The sequence below is a fragment of the Delphinapterus leucas genome, chromosome 5, assembly GCF_059928025.1.
Source record: "Delphinapterus leucas isolate spDelLeu-1000000601 "Yukka" chromosome 5, BTC_Dleu_Yukka2, whole genome shotgun sequence".
NCBI lineage: Eukaryota > Metazoa > Chordata > Mammalia > Artiodactyla > Monodontidae > Delphinapterus > Delphinapterus leucas.
Genome location: NC_143133.1, coordinates 128,849,138 through 128,870,647, shown reverse-complemented (window position 1 = coordinate 128,870,647; position 21,510 = coordinate 128,849,138). Strand labels below are relative to the sequence as shown.

At 41.6% G+C, this 21,510-nt stretch overlaps 2 protein-coding genes across 3 annotated transcripts in view; one reads left to right on the top strand and one right to left on the bottom strand.

Annotated features, from left to right (window-relative positions):
- FAM13A (family with sequence similarity 13 member A) overlaps positions 1-20,691 on the bottom strand; it is a 354,033-nt gene extending 333,342 nt beyond the window's left edge. The window contains exon 1 of one of the 2 annotated variants that reach the window (XM_089912479.1): positions 20,608-20,691. Coding sequence is in view for 1 of the 2 variants with exons in the window: in XM_022582319.3 (XP_022438027.1) it covers positions 313-339 (27 nt within the window). In the remaining variant the exon portion in view is untranslated. Of the gene's footprint in view, positions 1-312; positions 5,753-20,607 lie in introns of those variants that run through there. The other variant, XM_022582319.3, reaches the window with a different exon arrangement.
- Positions 20,692-21,047: 356 nt separating this feature from the next.
- TIGD2 (tigger transposable element derived 2) overlaps positions 21,048-21,510 on the top strand; it is a 28,399-nt gene continuing 27,936 nt past the window's right edge. The window contains exon 1 of the mRNA XM_022582327.2: positions 21,048-21,460. The gene's annotated coding sequence lies outside the window, so the exon portion shown is untranslated. The remainder of the gene's footprint in view (positions 21,461-21,510) is intronic.

Genomic DNA, 21,510 nt, shown 5'->3' with positions numbered 1-21,510 from the left:
CTCTTTCAGAACAAGAAAGTCTAAAACGCTCAAGAGTGATCTACAGTATATCAAGTTCACTTAACTGAATAAACTCGGCACGCATCTTCCTTCACCTTTTTTTGCAAAAGGAAAGTGGACAAAAATACGGAATGCCACCCCAAATACTGCTTAATGTCCATTTGAATAGATAGGAATCTAAGTTAACAAATCTCCCGCCACCTCCCAAGAAGGAAAAACAGAGTCACACAGACATCTCCTCAGAAGTCGGGGGGCAGAGGCCTCTCCTGGGCCCTGGCAGTGTCCACGGAGACAGAGGCGGCCTGTACTCACACAGATGGTGAGAGCTCCAGCTCCCATCTCGCAGGAAGTACCCAGTAGATCTGATGAAGACTGGATGAAAACATCAAAATGACAGCAAAACGCCAGAATTCCATTCGGTCGATATGCTCCGATGTGAAACACGGCTCCAGATCCAGAGGCCCCACGGTGAGCGGAGAGCGGCTCCCAACATTTTCGGAAGTGTGGTTTTGCTTCTGATTTGGCTAAACCCACATGGCTGGGAGGGCTGCCTGGAGTTGAAATCTGATCCAGAGCGTCTAGGACTGGCAAGCAGACCGAGTCATGTGACCTGGGTCTTAAGTCGCTGACATCTTTTCCTTAAACCTGACTTGTTAGAGGCCACACACAGGCTTCTTCAGTTCAGAAAATGCCTATCACCTGGTGGTGTTCGTTAACAGGACTTAACTAAGTGCACAAAGCAAAAACATACTTGCTTCCCGTGGCTACTCATCTCCAAGAAAAATTCACGTATTTACACTCAGGTTTAAGTCTGCAGGCATCTCTCTCACTTTTCTGAGGCAGTTTTCACTTCTATTGCCCCCCTAAAAATCAGTTACATTCTGTCAGGATTTTCTTCCTTCCACCTTTATACTATCAGCACTGTTCTAAATGAAATGCTCTATTTTGTGTAGCTGTTACTGAATGCTTCTAATTGTTTTCAAATTATGTTACATACACTGGTGATAAACATAAAACATGTTTCTAGACAGCCACAATTCTACGTATGTGATTTACTGTCTGGAAAATTAGCCTCCAGCTGACCTTTCCAGAATTTTCTACTCCATATGCTGTGTCATTAGAAAATCTGATTTAACAATTTCCAAACATTTAAACGGATAGCTAAAATATCCATTTCATTCAAGGCAGAAGGAAAGTATCCTATTTTTTTAACACCACTTTTTCTGTCAAATCTTTTTCACTGGCACATTTAAGAGAATGCTGACGAATATTACGTGGGAAGTTTCACTTGACCCAACTTTAAAAGACTTAAATTGTCCCCAATCACAAAACATATTAATAATGTTATATCTTAAGGGGACGAGGTGGGAGGAAATGGGAAAAACGAAATCATCTCCCATTTCAATACTTTTCTTCAAATCTAGTATTCTTTGTGCAACTATAGCCAACCAATGCTACCTGCAGCAGACCCAAGATAGCAGATCGTATTACGCCACAGAACGTGACAGCGTACGTTTTATTTCTATACGTGCACACGTAACCCTGCACAGACTCTACTTCCAAGAGACAGAATAACACAATCCCAAGGCCATACAAGGGAATGGACATGGGATAATGGACAGAATCTTCTCTATTGCAAAAAGGAAATTTTTTCTACTTCCACCTTAATCTAGATTTTTATCACTTCTGCTTCTCGTTCACCTATTAGAAAACTAGGCTGATTACTAAAGAAAATCATAAAATAAAACTGTTTCTCATACTTAAATTTGTCTTTTTCTGTTTATATAAATATTGCTGGTCCATGGTGAAAAAGAAAAAGATTAGGTCACCTCGAGGCCCATCATCCAACATCACCCAATCAATATGTATTACCTACACTGGGCCAGGTGCTATGCTATACACCTTACTGACAATGTATGTACCTTCATTCCCGGATCATCCAATGGGGAGAGGGAGGAATAAGTAAATAAACTTTTTTCATTAGTAAGTGTAGAGACGCTAATAAAGAAGCCAAGATGTGGTAAAAGAATACCAGAGGTCACCCAGAAACATTTAACATATCTACTTCCAGGATCTTTTCTATGCTTTTAAAAAAACATAAGTTAAATCTAATTTCTGATCATTTTAAATCGTAATTTTTTTCACTTAACATTGCATCAGAGGCCAGATCCCATATTGTCAGCATCATAAACAATTTTAATCATGTGTAGTACTACATTCTGTATATATAACCATTTAGTCATTCTCCCATTTTTAGACATTTACACGGTTTCTGATTTTATGTATGCATGATTTTAAGTAATGCTTTGTCCTCATTCTAATTTTCTTTCCTAGTAAAGACTCCTGAAAGTGAAATTTCTGGATCACAGAATATGAACATGTGCTAAGGCTCCTGACATACACTGGCTTCGGCGGTTTCTATTCTACAACCCACCCTACCCAAGTCTGAATATTTTGTAAAAGATTTCCTAAGTTAATTAGTGAAAATGATTTCTCATCTTAAAACTTACACCTCTTTTTTTATCATAACATTAAAGATATGAAAATCCTTATTAGTCATTGGTATTTTCTGTTCTGTGAACTGTCTTTGATCCATTTTCTTTGTCCATTTACCAACTGCGGTCCTGTCAGTTGCAGTCTCTTTTATAGGGTCATTGTAAAGATCAAATGATATAATCCATAAAAGGCATTTATTTTTATTACCATTTGCCAGGTGCTATGCTAACAACTTTCGATGCTTATCATATGGTTTGACCATACATCCATCTGGAATTATTCAAAATATAGTAAAAGATGAGGATCTAACTTGATGCTTTATTTTCATAAAACTACTGTGGCCCAGACTGTTAACACTCTCCAGTATGGAATCTCTCTTTCTGATAACATTAGAGCTCTTTCTCTCCCTTAGTTGTCTGAGCCCACGGTTATCCAGCTGGAGGCTACATTTCCCAACCTTTCACACAGGCAGACAGGGCCATGTGACCAGATTTGCATTACAGAATGTGTACCAATAATATATGTGCAATAGTATTCTGTGTCATGTGCTTAATAGGAAATCCCTTGCCCCACATTTACTCTCCTTGCCCTTCATCACAAGCTGGAATGAGGATGCACCGGAAACCTAGCTTCAACTATGCAGAAGAGGGACAATGTCCCAGAGGATGATGGAGTAACTAGATGGAAGGAACCTAGACCTCTGAATGACCTTGAGGAGTACAGCGTCCTACAAGCCTAGACCAAGTAAACTTTTATGTGGCAATGAAATAAATCTCCCAATAAGCTACTATATTTGAAGGGCCTATATGTGTATGTATATAAAACAACTTTGTCTTTAGCCTAACTCATATACTCAACAAAAGGACCCAGCCCCATTTATTGAGCACATTTTTCATTTCCCACTTGTGACACTATCCATACTATATATTAAATTCATACATACACACACATGCACACACCAGGGTATTTTTCAGGCTAAAATATTCTATCTAGTCTTTTTTCCTAGTTTTATATCACTTTCATAATATTTGAACAACTATAACTATAATATTCATTTAAATATCTAACAAAGATAGTTTTTCATTATCCATCTCTTTCAAGATTGTGTTGCTCTTCTTTCTAATCAAGTCTTAACGATGAATTTCAAAAACATTCAGTAATGTCACATCAAGTTAGAGAACCAAAAAATTATACCTCTTGTTATTGTTTCTAATAGATATGTTTATCTTATTTCTAATTTGGATATTACTATATAAAGATGACATAAGGAGGAAAAAAAAATCTAGTTCTAATCTCCATAACTTTTTATACACCATTATAAAGTAAAATTAGTACTGTACCTAACAAATTTTTATCCTTAGTTATTTTTCTGTGATGGCTAGATTTCACGTGCAAAAAAGAAACCCTGAATAGGCCATTTTACAAAAAGCACCAGAAGACTCTCTTCACTACAAACGAAGTTTGTTTCTCCATGGAATGTATCTATAATTGGAGTCTGAAATATTATATTTTCCTGACCCTCAAATGGATGAAAGTGATAGTAGAGTCCAATTAATTCCAGAAAGGTCTCTGAACTGTCACACATGTACATCCCTGAGTACTGATTTACAAAGAACCTTAAGACATACAAGCCATAGCCAAGAGATTTGCTTATATGAGTTATTGCTTTTCCCCCAGAAAGGATAATCAAGGAATTTTAAAAAGCGCTTTTCTGAATAGTCTGCTATGGTGGGCTAATTTGATGACTACTTCCAGAAATGCTGAAATACCATGGCAGGACAAAGGATGTCCTATTTTCAAGAAGATCCCTGGGCACCCTGGAGGAAGGTGCCAAGGTTACTTCACAATGGGTGGTCAAGGTCCCTAAGACACTGTCATTCAAAAGCACCCTTTGACCTGGGGAAGCCTGACAAAGGAAGCTAAAAGGACCAGGTTTACCCTCTAGCCTCCAGAAAAGCTAAAAAATGCTTCAAAGCCAAGCCCTCTGATGCCAGCTGGCAGAGCTCTCAAAGGGAAAAAAATCTCTTTAGCTGGAGTAGATATAACAGTTGCCAGGAGAACAGTTGGCAGTACCTTTAGATATAATACTGTTAGCCATGTAGCAGGCACCAGCGAGTATCAGGGCGGGTAGTGGCAGTGGGTGGCAACTATAGAATGAACCACCTGAGGCCCATTAGAAATGGGACAGTGGAGGCTTTTTTTTGGTCCAAACTCAGTCACAGTCTTTACTCCAGCTCCTGCCCTATCCCAGCTATTTCTCAATGAGAATCCCAACCTGGCCCAGAATCAATGACATCCAATCAGACAGGATATCAGAAGTCAGCTGGTCAGCAACTACTTAGCATTTATATACTCTCTCTCAGTCAGAAGAGTTCCGATGCTTTGGTGTTTGAATCCCTCACGGTAGATGCACCTGAAAGATTCCTTGTTCTAGTCCAGGGTCAGCAAACTAGCCTGTGTGCCAAACACAGCTACCCTAGATGACGTCTGGTCACACCCATCTGTTTACGTGATGCATATGGCTACTGTGGCAGTACCAGGGAAGAGATGAGTAGCTGCCAACAGACAGAACCCATGGCCCGAAAGCCTAAAATATTTACCACCTGATCCTTTATAAAGCTTACTGACCCTTGCTCTAGACTATTCAGTAACATTACTGGGCATTAGAGTCCTCATATAACCAGAGAAAGACGAGTCTATGGGCTTTGGTTCCTTAGAAGACAGGAGGAACTAACTCTTTCTTTGGTTTGTGAATCTGCTTCGTTAAAACAGCCCCATTCTGTGGGGTCAGGCCTATTCTTACCTTCTCCTAAGTATTTTCTGAAAGATTTCCCTGAAAAGGGTCCAGTTTAAATCTGTTTAAATCTCATCTCTGCTCTGAATTCTAGATACCTTCCCATCCCACTTCAGGAAAATAAAAATGACCACAGTCCTAGGAAAAGATCAATTTCTTTGTAGCCATGGAAACCAATAGCCAAAATAACTAACTTAAACCTGTTCAATCGTCACCTTGCCTCAGTAAACCGCCTGGTTTTGCAAGCCAGCCCATAAATGACAACCCATCACTTCTGGCCAATGAGCAGTGCTCTAATAAACATGTCTCTGAGCGCCAAGCAGTCGATAAGCACCTTATCTGAATAACCGCTCTCCTTCAGATGGTGTCAGCACCTCCTGAAAGCCCACCAATCCCAATTCCACTCTTCCTGCAGGAGACAGCAGTCCGCTCTGCTCACAAAGCCTTCCTGCCCAGCGCAGCCTTCCCTTACCACAATAACCGAAAATTCAGCGGTCTTTTTATTTCAGGTACTGAGTATTGGTCTCATCATTCTTTGATGCAAACCCAAAGTTTAGACACCCCAATTCCATGGGTCATTTTTCCGTTTTGTTTTTTTTTGCGGTACGCGTGCCTCTCACTGCTGTGGCTTCTCCCCCTTGCGAAGCGCAGGCTCCGGACGCGCAGGCTCAGTGGCCATGGCTCACGGGCCCAGCCGTTCCGCGGCATGTCCCGGACCGGGGCACGAACCCGCGTCCCCTGCATCGGCAGGCAGACTCTCAACCACTGCGCCGCCACGGAAGCCCTCCATGGGTCATTTTCAAGCCACAGTGGTTGACCGGCATTTCTGTTGCTTCCTCCCTAGCTTGCCTGCTACCCCTCCTTCTAGCCCCCTTTACAGCTTCCATGTTAACCCTCAGCATGCCCCCTGGCTGAGGCTAGACGGCTTGCTATCCTTCCCTCCTCCCCCGGAAGCCAAAGCAGATCCACTACACCACTCTCCACGGCAGGAGAAAAGCAGGGCCCAGCCCACGATGAACTGGGCAAGAGGGCTGACTTGGGAATCGGAAGCAATGGACATCCATGGTAATCCCCCAGACGGGAAACAGCAGAGGAGCTACATTTTCTTTTTTTTTTTAAATTGAGGTAAAGTTGATTTACAACATTATATAAGTTTCAGGTGTACAAGAGTGCTTCACGATTTTAAAGGTTATACTCCATTTAGAGTTATTAGGAAATATTGGCTATATTCCCTGTGCGCTACAATATATCCTCGTGGCTTATTTATTTTATACTGGATTTTCTTTTGAAAAGTTTTAGTCATTTTCCCAACAAGCTTGCTAAAGCCATAATTAACTTTTTAATTTCACTAGCACTTATACAATGCACAGTGTGTACCTATTAATATTCTAGGAATCATGGCTAAGGAGAGATACGGGAAATGGTGTATCACTTGAACTATAAAGTATATGTAAAAATATTAAGGGCATCAGGTGCACATCTTGTGAAGGTATACCGTTTGACCATTTTGTCTCACCTGCAGAGTGATTTGAAAGGCCATGTACCTGTACGAGGTGGGAATTACTGTTGCTAGCAATCAACACAAACACTTAATACCTACTGTTCGTCATTCTGCCAGCTTCACGGTTTACGATTACCCCATGGCCCCTGAAGGCACTTGAGTCTTAATCCCTCAATTCGAAAATACAATACACTCAACTGTATAATCAAATTTGAAATGTGTGCCCTTAGTAGTTGAGAAAATTCTAAAATTAGAAGACGGGAAAAGATGGGATGGACAGAAGTGACTGCAGCTAGAGCTGCAAGGAGGCTGGTGTTGAGCTGACTCATACAGAAGTCATTGATTAGGACAACAGAGGAAGGAAAGGGCATCTAACGTGGGTCTGTGTGATGAGCACAGAGATAGATACCAGCGGCAAAAGCAAGGGGTTTTAAAGAGCAAAGAAAGAAACCTACTATGGTAGGTTCTTAAGGAGAATGAAAAGCTTGAGAAAACTAGTGCCAGATTCATCTGGAAGTCTAACAAGAAGGTGCTAGGATGGGAAGGAGACTCATTATACATAAATGGACTCTGTTAATAATAATCCAGCTGAGACGAACAGGTCTTGAATTTATGTAGTGAAGGATAAATCACATGAATTCTGTAGAAAGAACTCATAAGATGGATAACTGACTTTACATGAGAGGCAAAAGAGGTGCCATACTGGTCAAGGTAAGAGAGGCATGCAAGATGATTCTGAAGTTGGTTTTCCAGGACACTGGAGCAGTGCCTAATAACTAGGGCACTTTAAACTCCAGTCTGCCTGGAGTAAAGTTTCGATTTATGCTTGTTGACTTATGAATAAGGTCCCCCTTGACTCTTAAAAGTGTTCTGGGAAAGCTGAGGTTAAGCGAGGTACCAGCAAAGGCTATTGCCAGGGTGTCAGAAGGACCCTCTCCACCAGGATCTTAAGAACCCAGAATCACCAAAAGTCTGCCTTGCACTGGGAAGATCTTTTCACTCCCCTCTACGCCAACTCCAGTGCAAGGTCCCGTGGACCAGTTCACGAGATGCGGGCCGAGGAGGCCTATGTGGACCACCGCAACCCACTCCCCTGGGGGTTTTCTGGACCACCACAGTCTTAAGTAGCAATAAAAAATGTCTGTCCACCAAGGAGGGTTTCTTGTCTTCTTCTCCCATGCTGAATTTTCTTCTGTCATCCCCACACACTGAAAATAGTGAGGTACTGCCAGCACTGATTCAATCTTCAAACAAATTTGCTGCATAAGTCCAGAACCCCAAGACACTTGAGGCTTTTTGTCACTCTTCAAAAGTGATTTTGAATTCTTTTTCACCTTTAAGAGACTGTATTACTTGGGAACTCCCTGGCGGTCCAGTGGTTAGGACTCCGCGCTTTCACGGCCGAGGGCCCGGATTCAATCCCTGGTCGGGGAACCAAGATCTCACAAGTCAAGCGATGCCCCTCCCCACCAGAAAAAAAAAAAAAAAAAGAAAGAAACTGTATTACTTAAGCGATTGTACCTTTGACAACGGAAGCTTTAAAGGCACAACATTTTTACCTTAGTGTTTTACAAGTAAGTTTGATTTAAATATTAAAAAAATGGTTCTAGAAATCATTGTCCTAGTTGGGACTACGTATTATATGGTAACCCTAATAGAAGAAATTAATTAGTTGGCAAGCAACGTGTTTGAACAGAAAGTTACAGCTGGTTTCAGGTAGACTCTAGAAATCAGTCACGAAGTGGGAGAAAATTTCAGTAGCACGTGTACGTTAGGGTCATTTTCGTAAACATCTCAAAGGCTGCTGCGGCCTCCTCTGGATTCTTTAATCCCTCCCTAGAAAATCATCACAGCCTATTCTCTCTACCTCATAAAAGTTTTTCAAATCAATTTCCTCTCTGTTCCCACAGCCATTTTTAAAATGAAAACATGTTGAATGCAGATCTCATCAGCATCCCTTTGGTACAACTGCACCCCTTCGTTTCTGAAATAGGTTTCACTGTGTTCCTTTCCTGCTTATTCTCTTTAGGTCTAAGGGCTCCACAGATGAGGCTCGAGGGATCCGTGGTCACCCATTTAATTGTATTTGGATTCTGATGCTCACACTGAAGTGAGCATCCGTTGTAATATTTTTAACCTTTTATGAGAATAAGAACTGTAGGCCTAGATGGAATTCCAAACTCCTTTAACGTGGCTTCAAGGTTTTTCAAAATCAAATTCTGTACTACCCTTATTTCCATCGTATACCTTAAACTCTAATATCTTGCTCGTGGTAGGCTGGAAAATAACCACCCAAACGTGTCCACATCCGAATGCCCAGAACTTGTGAATATGTAACCTTGCGTGGCAAAAGGATTTTGCAGACGCAAATTGAGATGGGAAGACTGGCCTGCAAAATCTAATCTCAAGGTGGGCCCAATCTAATCACAAGCACCCTTATAAGAAGGCAGGAGGGTCAGAGTTGGAGGAGCTGTGATGATGGAGACAGCAACTGTAGTCAGAGAGATTTGAAGGTTCAGGGCGAATGGCTTGGAGAGAGAGAAGGAAGCCACAGCCAGGGAAGGAAGCTGGCCTCTAGAGGGGCAAGGAGGACCTTGATTTTAACCCAGTGAAACCGATGGCAGACTTCTGACCTCCTGAACAGTAAAATAATAAAATTATGTTGTTTTAAGTCACTCAATTGGTGGTAATTTGTTACAGCAGCAATAGGAAACGAATACATTGTCATTCCAGAAATTAAGTGAGGCTTACATTTTCCTTTTTGTTCATGGTCTTGTATTTGCCAGAAATGTCCTTGTCTCCTCTTCCCACTTGGGGAACTAATATACACACTTCAATGTCCAGCACCAATGTCACTAGCATGCCTGACGGGTTGTCCCTTTGTGCACATATGTCTGGTTTAAACCACTAGTATAATATTTACACATGGCATTGCTATTGTTTGCAAACCTATCTTTCTAGATTGAGAACTCCTTGAGGGATAGGGCATTATCATATTCAATTTCCTTATAAGCTTCATAACATAGATATTTGCACAATTAATGAATTAAATGTGTGGTGATAAATCTTGGGTTGCTCCTGGAAGTGCTTTGGGACTCATTTAAAAGGAGGACAAGAAATAGAGATTGCATGAGCGTACCAGACAAAGAACTGAAAAGTGTGAGCATGCATATAATTTCGAAGGGATTTGGGAGAAAAAGGTTCAGAGATCTGAAAGAGGAAAAAGAGTCAAGAATAATAAATACAGGATGAGGGAAACAGGTGGTCAAAAGCTACAAACTTCCAGGGGTAAGATAAATAAGTCCTGGGGATATAATGTACAGCATGGTGACTATAGTTAATAATACTGTTGTATATTGGAAAGCTGCTACGATCTTAAAAGTTCTCATCACAAGAAAAAAAATTATAACTATGTGAGGTGATGATGTAACTAAACTTACTGTGGTGATCATTTTACAATATTACCTATATCAAATCATCATGTGTATTTTAAACTTATGCAATGTTTATATGCCATTTATATTTTAAGACAACTGGAAAAATAACAAAGATTTATATTTCTGTAAGAAATATAAAATTATATTCTGTAATTATATTGTGCAAGCATATAAAATCTCTAAGACAAAAAAACAAGGAGGAGTGTAGTGCTCATGGGAACATATGTTTGTGGCCATTAATATCCGAGTTCTTCATTTTCAACCTCTATCAGGAAGAGTCCACTGAACTTTTTCAAGTCTTAACTCTGAATAAAGGTTAAAATTCTTGAAGCAATTACTTTTGATTTTTTTTTAAATAAGAATCCAGTTCGTTACATTTTATTAAAAAAATTTTTTTAGGGACTTCCCTGGTGGCGCAGTGGTTAAGAATCCGCCTGCCAATGCAGGAGCCACGGGTTCAAGCCCTGGTCCAGGAAGATCCCACATACCGCGGAGCAACTAAGCCCATGCGCCACAACTACCGAGCCTGCGCTCTAGAGCCTGCGAGCCACAACTACTGAGCCCGTGAGCCACAACTACTGAAGCCCATGCACCTAGAGCCCGTGCTCTGCAACAAGAGAAGCCACCGCAATGAGAACCACACACCGCAGCGAAGAGTAGCCCCCGCTCGCAGCAACTAGAGAAAGCCTGAGCGCAGCAACGAAGACCCAACACAGCCAAAAAGAAATGAAAAGAAAAAGTTACTTAAAAATATATGACCTGTGGCTGGCACAGTGCCTGACCCATTGAGAGACTGTAATAACATGCTTCATATTCTTTAAAAAAATCCAAAAAGTGAAAAAACAAGCCATGAGCAAATAAAACAAAAATCTTATTAACTGAATAATTCCCAGAACTGGAATTAAAAGTTGTTTTTTTACTTGTGATGGTGTATACGAAATAATCACTAACATTTGTTTATTGCCAAAGTGTTTCACAAATGCTCTCATTTAGTTACTGCAACAATTCCACAGTATAGGTATTATTCACGTTTATCAAATAAGAGACTGAGACTCAAAAAAAGGTTCAGATTCGCACAGCCAACAATGGACAAAGCTAGGTTTCAAACCCAGGCTTCTCTGAGATCTATGTTCTCACAAATGCATTAAATTACAATCAGTAAATCCCTCTTTTCGTAACACATCTGATTTCCAATTGTGACAAGATTAAGTGTAAAGACATATTATGAACATCATTGCTAACTACAAGATATAAATAGTAAACCAATAACAACTGAGAATTAAAGCAGAAGAGATTTTTTTAAAAAAATTAATTACTAAGCATTTTTACCTGTATTATATCTCATTCAATCAACATGAAAAAACCTAGGATGTAAATGCCATCATTCCCATTTTATAATGAAAAACTATTTGAAACTCAGAAGTCAAATTACTTGCCCAACCACTGCTGGAAAAATGTACAAACAGAAAGAAACTCAAGATGTCACGTATTTATTTATTTAACAATAAAATAATTACTAAGAGAATACCATGTGCCATGTACTATTGCAAACAGTGGATTTTTTATGGATATAACTTATCATTGTAAAAGCATTAAAATTCATGAGTTATAATATGCTAGACTATCATGGACTGCTCGGGAAGATGGAAGGTGCATTACTACAGGATTCTTGTGTATTCATGTGGCAGCTAACTGTTCAGTAACAATATCTCACATTACTATAGCTGTAATAGTTTAATGATTATTTACAGATATGAATTGCTATTAAATCCCCATTTTATGTATAACAATGTGTGTCCCCCTTCACTGGAGTATGGTAAAACACCTAGTGGTCAAGCAATTAACTACTGCAGCCTGAGATAAATCAATTTCATAGTCATGCACATCAAAGAGAGTCTCAAAGTACACAAAAGGGAGAGAAGCCTTCAGCTCAAAAGTAAAAAGTTAAAAAATGCAAGGAAGGAAAGGAGGGAAGGAGGGAAGGAGGGAAGGAGGGAAGGAGGGAAGGAGGGAGGGAGGGAGGGAGGGAGGGAGGGAGGGAGGGAGGGAGGGAGGGAGGGAGGTTGGTTAAAGTCCCAATACTGCATATAAAAGATATGTCAGAAAAAAATAAAACTAAAAGCTTTCTCTTCAGTGACTGTAGCAATGATAAATTAAAATCACCTACTGGTTACAAAAAAAATTCCAACAACTTCAGAACAAACAAGGTCAGTGCAAAATTAACTCCTGTGTTGTAGTAACAGAGATCATTGTTAAATAAATCACGCTGTTTGTTTCTGTTTAACACGAGTGGAAACAAACTACCGATTGAAGTGAGAAATTTTAAAAGTCCAGTCAGCATTAAAATGATGGATTTAATGAATCCATAAATTTCTCCTAAATAAGCAATCACGTAATTGCACATCAATTTCAGCACACTGTTGACAGGGACTTTCCAAATTGCTAGCTAGTTCCACTATTATATCCCCAAAGGAAAATAACACAATGTAAAAGGAAGAGGGGGAAAACAGAAATTTATGAGCTCTATAAGCTTGATTATAAAGAGAAAAGGGTAGGGGAAAATATATACCTACTTACACATATACATACATATAAAATGATATATGTGTATACACACACACATATATGAAACAAAGCAAAGGAGGAAAAAATATGAAAAGCCAAGGAAAAGAGATAATTATCACCTATCACCACCTTTCAGAATTTCAGTGTCAGGGTTTAGGTTGAGAGATACAATAAACGCAACTAGAAAGACTAGAGTTAGACTCCCCTCTCTCCATTTAAAAAAATTTCTCTCCAGTTTTGGTTTTCAAACCTTATAAAGGAGGACAAAGATAATAGGGTATATTTCAAACATACTTCCTAAGTATGACTATCTGAAGACTGTCAATTGCATCATACCCACGTTTTACATGTTTACTATTCCCTTCAGATACCTAAAATCAGGCTAAAAAATCTGTCCCAAACATAGTATACGTAATATGCTGTGATTTAGGATTAAAGCAAGGAAAGAAAATGTGCAACTGTTTTGAATTAATGAGATGAGAATTTTTAATAAATAATCCTGATGTAGGTTTGTGAATTCCCCTTATAATGACAACCACAGGTACACAATCCCCTCTTGCAAATACTCTACAATATCATTATATCTGTATGAATTAATTTGGCCTTTTGCACTATTGTCTTTTCGTTCCTTTCAAAGTCTCTTTTCTTAAAAAGTTGAGAGAACGCAAGTGTTTCCTTCTAGTCAAAAGGTGTAGGAAATAATAAAATCACAGCTAGTATTTACTTACTAGGAGAGTGTGGTACTTCACAAAGCAATTTCTATTTCGGTTCATCCTTACAACAAAACCAAAATCTGTATGATTTTTATTCCCGTTTTTGATACGTGAAAGATTCTATAAAACCAGCTGGAGATTCCAGGGCTGGTGGGTGGCAGTCAGATGTACAAATCAGAGACTGTGTTTCTAGAACTCATAACGTTTATCACTAAGATGTACTGCCTGTCTGGTCTCTTAATTTTAGTGTTTACATGCTTCTAAAACAATGGTTGAGGTAACTGTAATATAAAAAGAGAGTTACCACTAAAACATTAAGACTAAAAAAGAACACAACCAATGGATAAGAAAAGTACCAGGAATTCAAAAGGATTTAGCTATAGCAATTGAGCACCAACCAAAGATGATAGATTTGTGTAAGTCAGTGCTGAAATGGACATACCTAGTTCTTCTGTCAGATAAAAGGAAGCCACATTTCTTCTGGAAGTCATAATCTTTTCTTCTGACATTAAAGATAGCCAGAATTGATCACATGAATCCTTAAGTAAAGTGACAGTATATCATGAGGAGTATTTTCAACATCAGTTGCGCTAAATTCAGAGATATTCCTCAGAAGGCTCTTATTCTTATAGCTTCCCTCTAGGAAAGCCAGTGGAGGAACAGTCAATTGGAACACTTGACACTTAACGTTGTAACTCTGTTATGGCTTAATTATAAAGTGAGTTCAGGATCTGAATAGATGTAGTTCCAAAAAAGATATGCCAATGGTTAATAAGCACCTCAAGTGATGATCCAATGAGCCACTAGGGAAATGAAAGGCAAACGACAATGGGATACCACTTCACACCCAATGGGATGCTATAAACAAAAAAAGAAGACAATAAGAATTGTGGGTGAGGATGCAGAGACCCTGGAGACGCTGTGGTCACGTCCCTCCAAAATTCATATGTTGAAATCCTAATGCCGGATGTGATGGCATGAGGTGGAGAGGCCTTGGGGAGGTGCTTAGGTCATGAAGGTGGAGCCTTCCTTAACAGATTCTTATAAAAGAGACCCACAGAGATCCCTCACCCCTTCCACCATGTGGGGACCCAGCAAGAAGGCATCTGTCAACCAGGAAGTGGGTCCTAGCCAGCCATCACGCTGAATCTGCTGGCACCATGGTTCTAGACTTCCCAGCCTCCAGAACCGTGAGAAATAAATTTCTGTTGTTTATAAGCCACCCAGTCTGTGGTATTTTGTTACAGCAGTCTGAATAAGACGGGGTCCTCACACACTGTAAGACTGTAAAGGGCTTTAGAAAGTAGCTCCTCAAAAGGTTATACATAGTTATCACATGAACCAGCAATTCCAATCTGTTGTATACCTCAGGGAAATGAACACATATGTCCACACAAAAACTTGTGCATGGATGTTCACAGCAGCATTACGCATAATAGCCAAACAGTGGAAACAACCTAAATGTCCATCAACTGACACATATGAAACAGGAGGGAAGGGGGCAAGGCACAACCTTTAAAAGAATGACACGGCCATAGTACATGACGAAAACTAGTGAGAACCAACTAGGTCCAAGACGGCGGAAGATTTGACTTCCAACAGACCTTGAGCCTCATTATACGCTCATTGTAATATATTAGCATGCTAAATGACACACCCACCATCACCATGACAACCCTGAAGCTAACCATAAAAGGCCAGAAAGTGGGAGGTGGCCCATTTCCTGGAAATCCCCGCCCCTTCCCCAAAATAGTTGGAATACTCCTCCCACTCATTAGCCTATGAACTTACCAGCCCAGAAAAACTAACCACACCATATTTTGAGGCCTCTTGCTTCTTGCCTTCTGAGATGGGCCATACTCTGTCAGTGGACTATGTTTCTCTCTAAATAAATCTGGTTCTTACCAATCACTTCGTCTCCGAATTCTTTCGCGACAAAGAAAGAACCTGAAATTCACCAGCAACAGATGGATAAATATAGTATATCCATATAACAATTATTTAGCAATAAAAGGAAACAATGTATGATGCATGCTACAACAGGATGAAGCTTGCAAACATTTTGTTAAGTGAAAGAAGCCAGTCACAATGGACATATATTGTATGATTCCATTTATATGAAAAGTCTAGATGAGTGGTTGCCGGCTGAGGAAAAAGAGAGAGTGTTGGAGGGAATGTGGAATGACCACTAATGGTATGGTATTTCTTTTTGGGTGATGAGAACTTCTACAGTTGATCCAACTTGAGTTTCAGAAACACTATCATGAGGTCTTTTTAATCTAGAAGCATTGCAGCAGGTGTTAATAACTGTCATCTTCAAGCATAAGGGAGTCTCATAAGGTAGAATTGCATCATAATATGACCAGCTAGTTGCGTTAGGGATACCTTCAAGGCTGAATGAGCTAATGATTATTATTTAAATTTATCAATGATTATTATTTAAACTTTTTTGGATCCTGGACCCTTTGAGTATGGGTTGAAAGCTTTGAACAAGGTAGGCATGGTGTTACCCTGAGGAATGTAATCAATTTCAGACACTGGAAGAGGACTCTCCATGACTGTAGTGAAACAAGACAAAAACAAGATCATTCTCTAATCCTGCCTGAACTGAAAATTTAACCAGGAAAGAAGCGGAATGCTGTGCCATCACAAAAATGACCAAGCATCCCCCTCTTCTGGTTAGCAGGAGTGACTACTGCTTCTTCTCCAGTGATGACTCTAGCCTGTTCCTCTAGCTTCCTGGATAAAAATTAAGATACCTAACAGTCACATCGCCTCTGCTCTTTGACAGCACGCAGCCCAGAACAGACCCTTCACTTTCTTTAAACTTCTCTAAAAACCACCTTATCCAAATCCTATAATAAGCTCCACCTGACCCTTCTTTTTGAGACAGGCCATGGTTTTCCAAGGTACGGATCACCGTTGCTGCAGTCGTAAGCCTAATTTGGCAAGGGTGTGTTCTTGCCGGTGTCTGGCTGATGGGAATCAACAACACCTAAAATACTTATCATATGTTGTTAATAAAAGCATGTATAAAATTTTATGTATATTATAACTTCATGTTCCTATTGAAATACGCATATAAAAATCACACACATTACATATATAACAGTTACACTGATACAAGAAAGAACGTGGATACACACCAAACTATTAAGAGTAGTTATCTCTGAATGCTGGTATGATTGTTTTCCCTTTTCGTTTTTCTGGATTTCATATTTTCCTTCAAACATCATATATAATTTAAGAAGGGAGGAGGGGAAGAGACAAGAAAAACCCTCCCCAAAGAATATGTTTTAAGAGAAGAATCTCATTCACAATGATTGTCCATGTATAAAGGTTTCAACCTTTAGCATATTAGAATCACTTGGGATACTTGCTGAAAATAAGGATTCCTGGGCTTCATCCCTGGGGTGGACCCCAGAATCTGGATGTTGGACCCCAGGAGATACAAACCCGTAAAGTCTGAGGAACCTTGAATAATGCAGCTTTGGGGACACACTAGAACTTGAAAGATGTACAGAGTAACAGCAGAAGGAGAGGACTTTTTAGGCTAAAGGAGAATGAGTAGCCTGAAACCATGCAGCTGCATGTGCCGGGAACAGGGAGAGTAATGCCCCGCAGGCTCTCATTAACCTGACTTGGCCCATCTGATGGAACTGCAGGCTCCTTTAGAGAACAGTTGGAAACTGGGCAGGTTTGGAAAGGTAAGGTGGGTAGTATGCAAAGTTCACTCAAGTTTCCCACCCACATTGCTGACATCAATCAACAATTCACAGGTTTCTTCAATTTATATCCACACGTTTTTCTAACTTTTCTTTAACATTTCCATTAGCAATTTTCCTTCTTCCAACCCTATTAAATCTTTTCTACCCTCCAGGAACTCATTCTCTCCTCTTTACTTATGCTCCCAGCCAACAAAGAAACATGGAAAACAAAATTAAGTTTAAAAGCCCCCTGCTGAGCATCTACCTGATTCTATGACACAAGAGTGTAAGTCATCAGTATCTTTCCATATCATGTTAACTTTTTTTTTTTTAAAGGAATGGGACTTTCCAATGAGTAATCTGATCTCTTGTGTCAAGAAATTTAAGCGGAAAAGTGTTCCTACCTTTAACCATTTAAAAGAAAAATGTTTATATTAAAAGTGAATAATTTGAGCTTTTGTCTCCAATATAAATAACTTTACAGCTGAAAGAGACTTCAAAGTACAAACTTTCATTTTACTGATCACAGCTGTTTCACAGCTTATTTGCCCTAAAACACACCCCCAAAATTATATTTTAGCTGAAAATGATAAATAGAACCCCAAAAGCAAAGAAGCAGTTCCTTTAAAATGAAAAATTTACTCTACCTAGAGGTTTTCTATTCTGCTACAAAACTATTATGAATAAAGGATACCACTGAAAATGAGGCACATAATGTACTTGCACTGATATTATCTCAGCAGAAAAGGAATTTAGAGTTTGTAATGGTGAGAAACATGAGCCATTTTCAGGTGATTTGGAGTAATTTTAAGAAAACTCACATTCCAATAAATTAAATGTTATGTCTGATGAACATAGCTGCAGACTCGAAGGGCTCTCACAACTAGAATGCCTTTTTGGTAGGTTAACGTCAAAAGTTCCATTTTAATAAAGGGCAATTTTAATTTTGCAAAAAAGTAATCATGATATACTTTCTTCTTTTCATGTCTTTGAGTTAAATTAAATACTTCGATTGTGATAGCGTGGGCAGAGAATGTTGTTTTAAAGCCAGATAAAACTCCATTCTACAACCTATGTTTGATAGATTCATACACTTTTCTAGCCTTTTTCCCCCTGTACATAAATGAGGTAACATCAGCCTCATAGTATTATTCCAAGGATTAAGAGAGTCTGTGTATATGTAGAAGGAAAGAAATACTGGTGGCACAACTCCACAGGAGTGAAGTGTCTTTTGATTAGAGAATAAACCACAGTGAATGGTAAGGGACAACTGGAAAACAGAACAGTATACGAAATGACTCTGCATAATAAAGGAAAAAGAATCTTAAGATTTCACAAGCAGCTGAGAGGGAAGGAGAGAAGGGGCCTTGAGAAAAATGCTGGAGAGAGAAGGGAGAGGACAGCAAAGCAAGATGGAGGCAAGACTGTGACCCAAAGAAAAGAATTGGCAATAAGAAGTTCCCTGTGGCCAGCTAGGCTCTTAACAAAACAAGGCTGACAGACATTCTATTTTAAGGTTCCCCCCCTTGTACTCTAATGTATATCTGCTGCAATTAGCAACCCCTCCCCCCCAACAAGAAGGAACAAGTCTGTTAGAGGAAAGGATCTCGTGTAAAGCTGTCTTGGGTAAAGTCTTTTTTTTTAAGATTTAATTTAATTTATTTTTGGCTGCATTGGATCTTCGTTGCTTGTGGTGAGCGGGGGCTACTTCTCGCCACGGTGCGTGGGCTTCTCATTGCAGTGGCTTCTCTTGTTGCGGAGCACGGCTCTAGGTGCGTGGGCTTCAGTAGTTGTGGCATGCAGGCTCAGTAGTTGCAGCACACGGGCTTAGCTGCTCCGCGGCATGTGGGATCTTCCCGGACCAGGGCTCGAACCCGTGTCCTCTGCATTGGCAGGCAGATTCCCATCCACTGTGCCACCAGGGAAGTCCCCTTGGGTAAAGTCTTATTAAAAGTTGGCTAAATACAATTGCCTCCTACCAAGTGGTGTTTTGAGGAAATCAAGGAATGTGGGCTGTGTTCCAGATTTGAACTTACACAAGGTGATGAAAAGGGAACAGTTCTAAGTGGTAAGACACAAGCAAGCTGGAGGATTCAGAAACAGAAAGGACCAAGTGGTGTCTGGAAGAAAATTAAACCCCAGAGATAGTGGGGGAGGGAGGTAAGAGGCAGAGTTCATTTCATTTAAGTATCATGGGACCAGTAACCCCAGTAGGGGGAAAATCAGGTTGCCAACTTCTGCCAGTGTCTTTTGATTGGCAGTCAGTAAATGTCAGTTCTCTTCCCTTCTGAGGAATGAATAACGTTTCATACCTCGGATACAACAGTTTTCACGCTTGTTACAACTATCAGAGAAAAGAGGCAAACTTTAAAAAATGATACAAAACTAGCATGAAGTTGCACTTTATCCAAAATAGTCAACCAAGACTGAGTGGTTGATTTGGGGGGGGGGGAGGGTGGAGATTACCTTCAGGAAAAGCAAACATTTGTCAAAAACCACTAGAACTTCACAGTGTATCTAGGAGATCAAAGATTCTCCAACACGTCAGACAGGGGAAAGCTACGATTTTGAGGAAGGCAATTGAGCAGTCTGGGCAAGGAAGTCAGATAATTAGAAGCCTTAAAATCAACATCTTCTTTTCTGCAGTAAGAATGCTCAGGTCAGTTCCCTTTTGAAACATTGTAGCAACAACGTGGCCTTTGCAAATAAATGAGGAATTACTACGCTACTTTATGTTAACGAAAAAGGTTAGACATTTATGTTCAGAAATTAGAGAAACTTAACTGAAGGCGTCTCCATTTTTTCAAATTATACAGAAAAGAAAGGGTAATAAAGGAAAGACGAAAAGCGTTTCCTCGGTAAACAGGTGCTACAGGAGGAAGGCGGAGCTCCTTCTCCAGTGAAGGCTCCGAGGGCCCAGCGGGGAAGCGAGCCCGGGAACGCGGAGAAGGCACGGTTCATCGCAGGGTAATTAGCACACAGGTGCCCGCATTCCCTCCATTTAAAATGCCAAGATAGAAACGTACAGTATCTCCGTTTCAAACAAACCAAGGGAGCCTCTGTCAAACTGCATTTCTCTTACTACTACTACCTAGAAGCAGAGGCAGTGAAGGAGCGGCAGGAAATTCACGAGGGAGCTTCCCACAGACTCGGGCACAGGCAGCTCTGCACAGAGCAGCTTCTACGGAGAGCGTGACTCACACCCTCGAGCAACCCACCAGGGAGGAGAGACCCGATATCCAGTTTGACCGCCCTCCGCTGCGCCCCACCTGTCCAGGGCTCGCTCGGATGGGTGCTGCAGACTGTAAGCCCCACGTCCTCTCCTCTCCCCCCAGTCCCCACGGGGAGCCAGCCTCCCTGCCTTCGGCCAGGACCCGCGTCCGCTCGCTCCTACCTTGGCTCGCGGTCCTTGCTCCGGCTCGTCGTGCCGCGGCGGGCGGGCTGGGGATACCCGGGAGTCGGCGCGGGGAGGGGCGGACGCCGGGGCCGCTATTTGTAAACACGCTCCACGTGCGCTCGCCCTGCCCCATTCGCATCCCGCTCGGGACACCTGAGGATGCGCAGCTTTCTCGCGAGCCCTCCGAAGGTGCGATTTTTATTGCACCTGAGAGCGGAGGAAGCCTTGCCCACGGAACCGGGACGCTGGGAAAAGGGCTGAGACAAGGTGAGCTTGTACCGCCCCCTGCTGGCCGGCGAAGCAGTCTGCAGGTTGGAGCAGCAGGGCCCTTAGTAGAACCCACGCGGCGCCCAGAGACTCCGCGGCGGCTGCGCCCGCCCCCTCCCGCCCGCTCGCCGGAGACCCCGCCCCCGGGCCGCGCGCTCGCCCGCGGAGGCCCCGCCCCCTCGCCGACACAACGTTCCTGCGGGGGCGCGCGCGTGCCCCCTAATCCCCCGCCTTCCGGCTCCGGCGGCGACGCTCGCTGCCTGCTGTCTGCTGCCGCCGCCGCGCCGCCGCCGCTGCCGCCGCCGCCGGTGTCAGCCTCCCTCGGGAGACTCCATTTGCTCTCAGGTTGGTTTGGCCGCCGCGAAGGCAGGCGGAGAGCGATGCCTCCGGCCCGCGGACTGGCGTCCCCTGGGCCAAGCGCCCGCCTGCTCGCTGGCTGGCTGCGGCGGTGACATCCTGGTCGCTGGCGTCCACGGAGGAATCCGGGCTCCCACGGAGCAAAGACGTCCGGCGTTCCGGAGCTCTCCGTGCGGGGAGAGGCCCTCGCTAACGCGGCTCCTCTCTGACCTCTTAATTTCAGGAGGTAGGCAATGCAGGTCCCATTCCCTGACACTCTAGATAATGCCTGAAAGC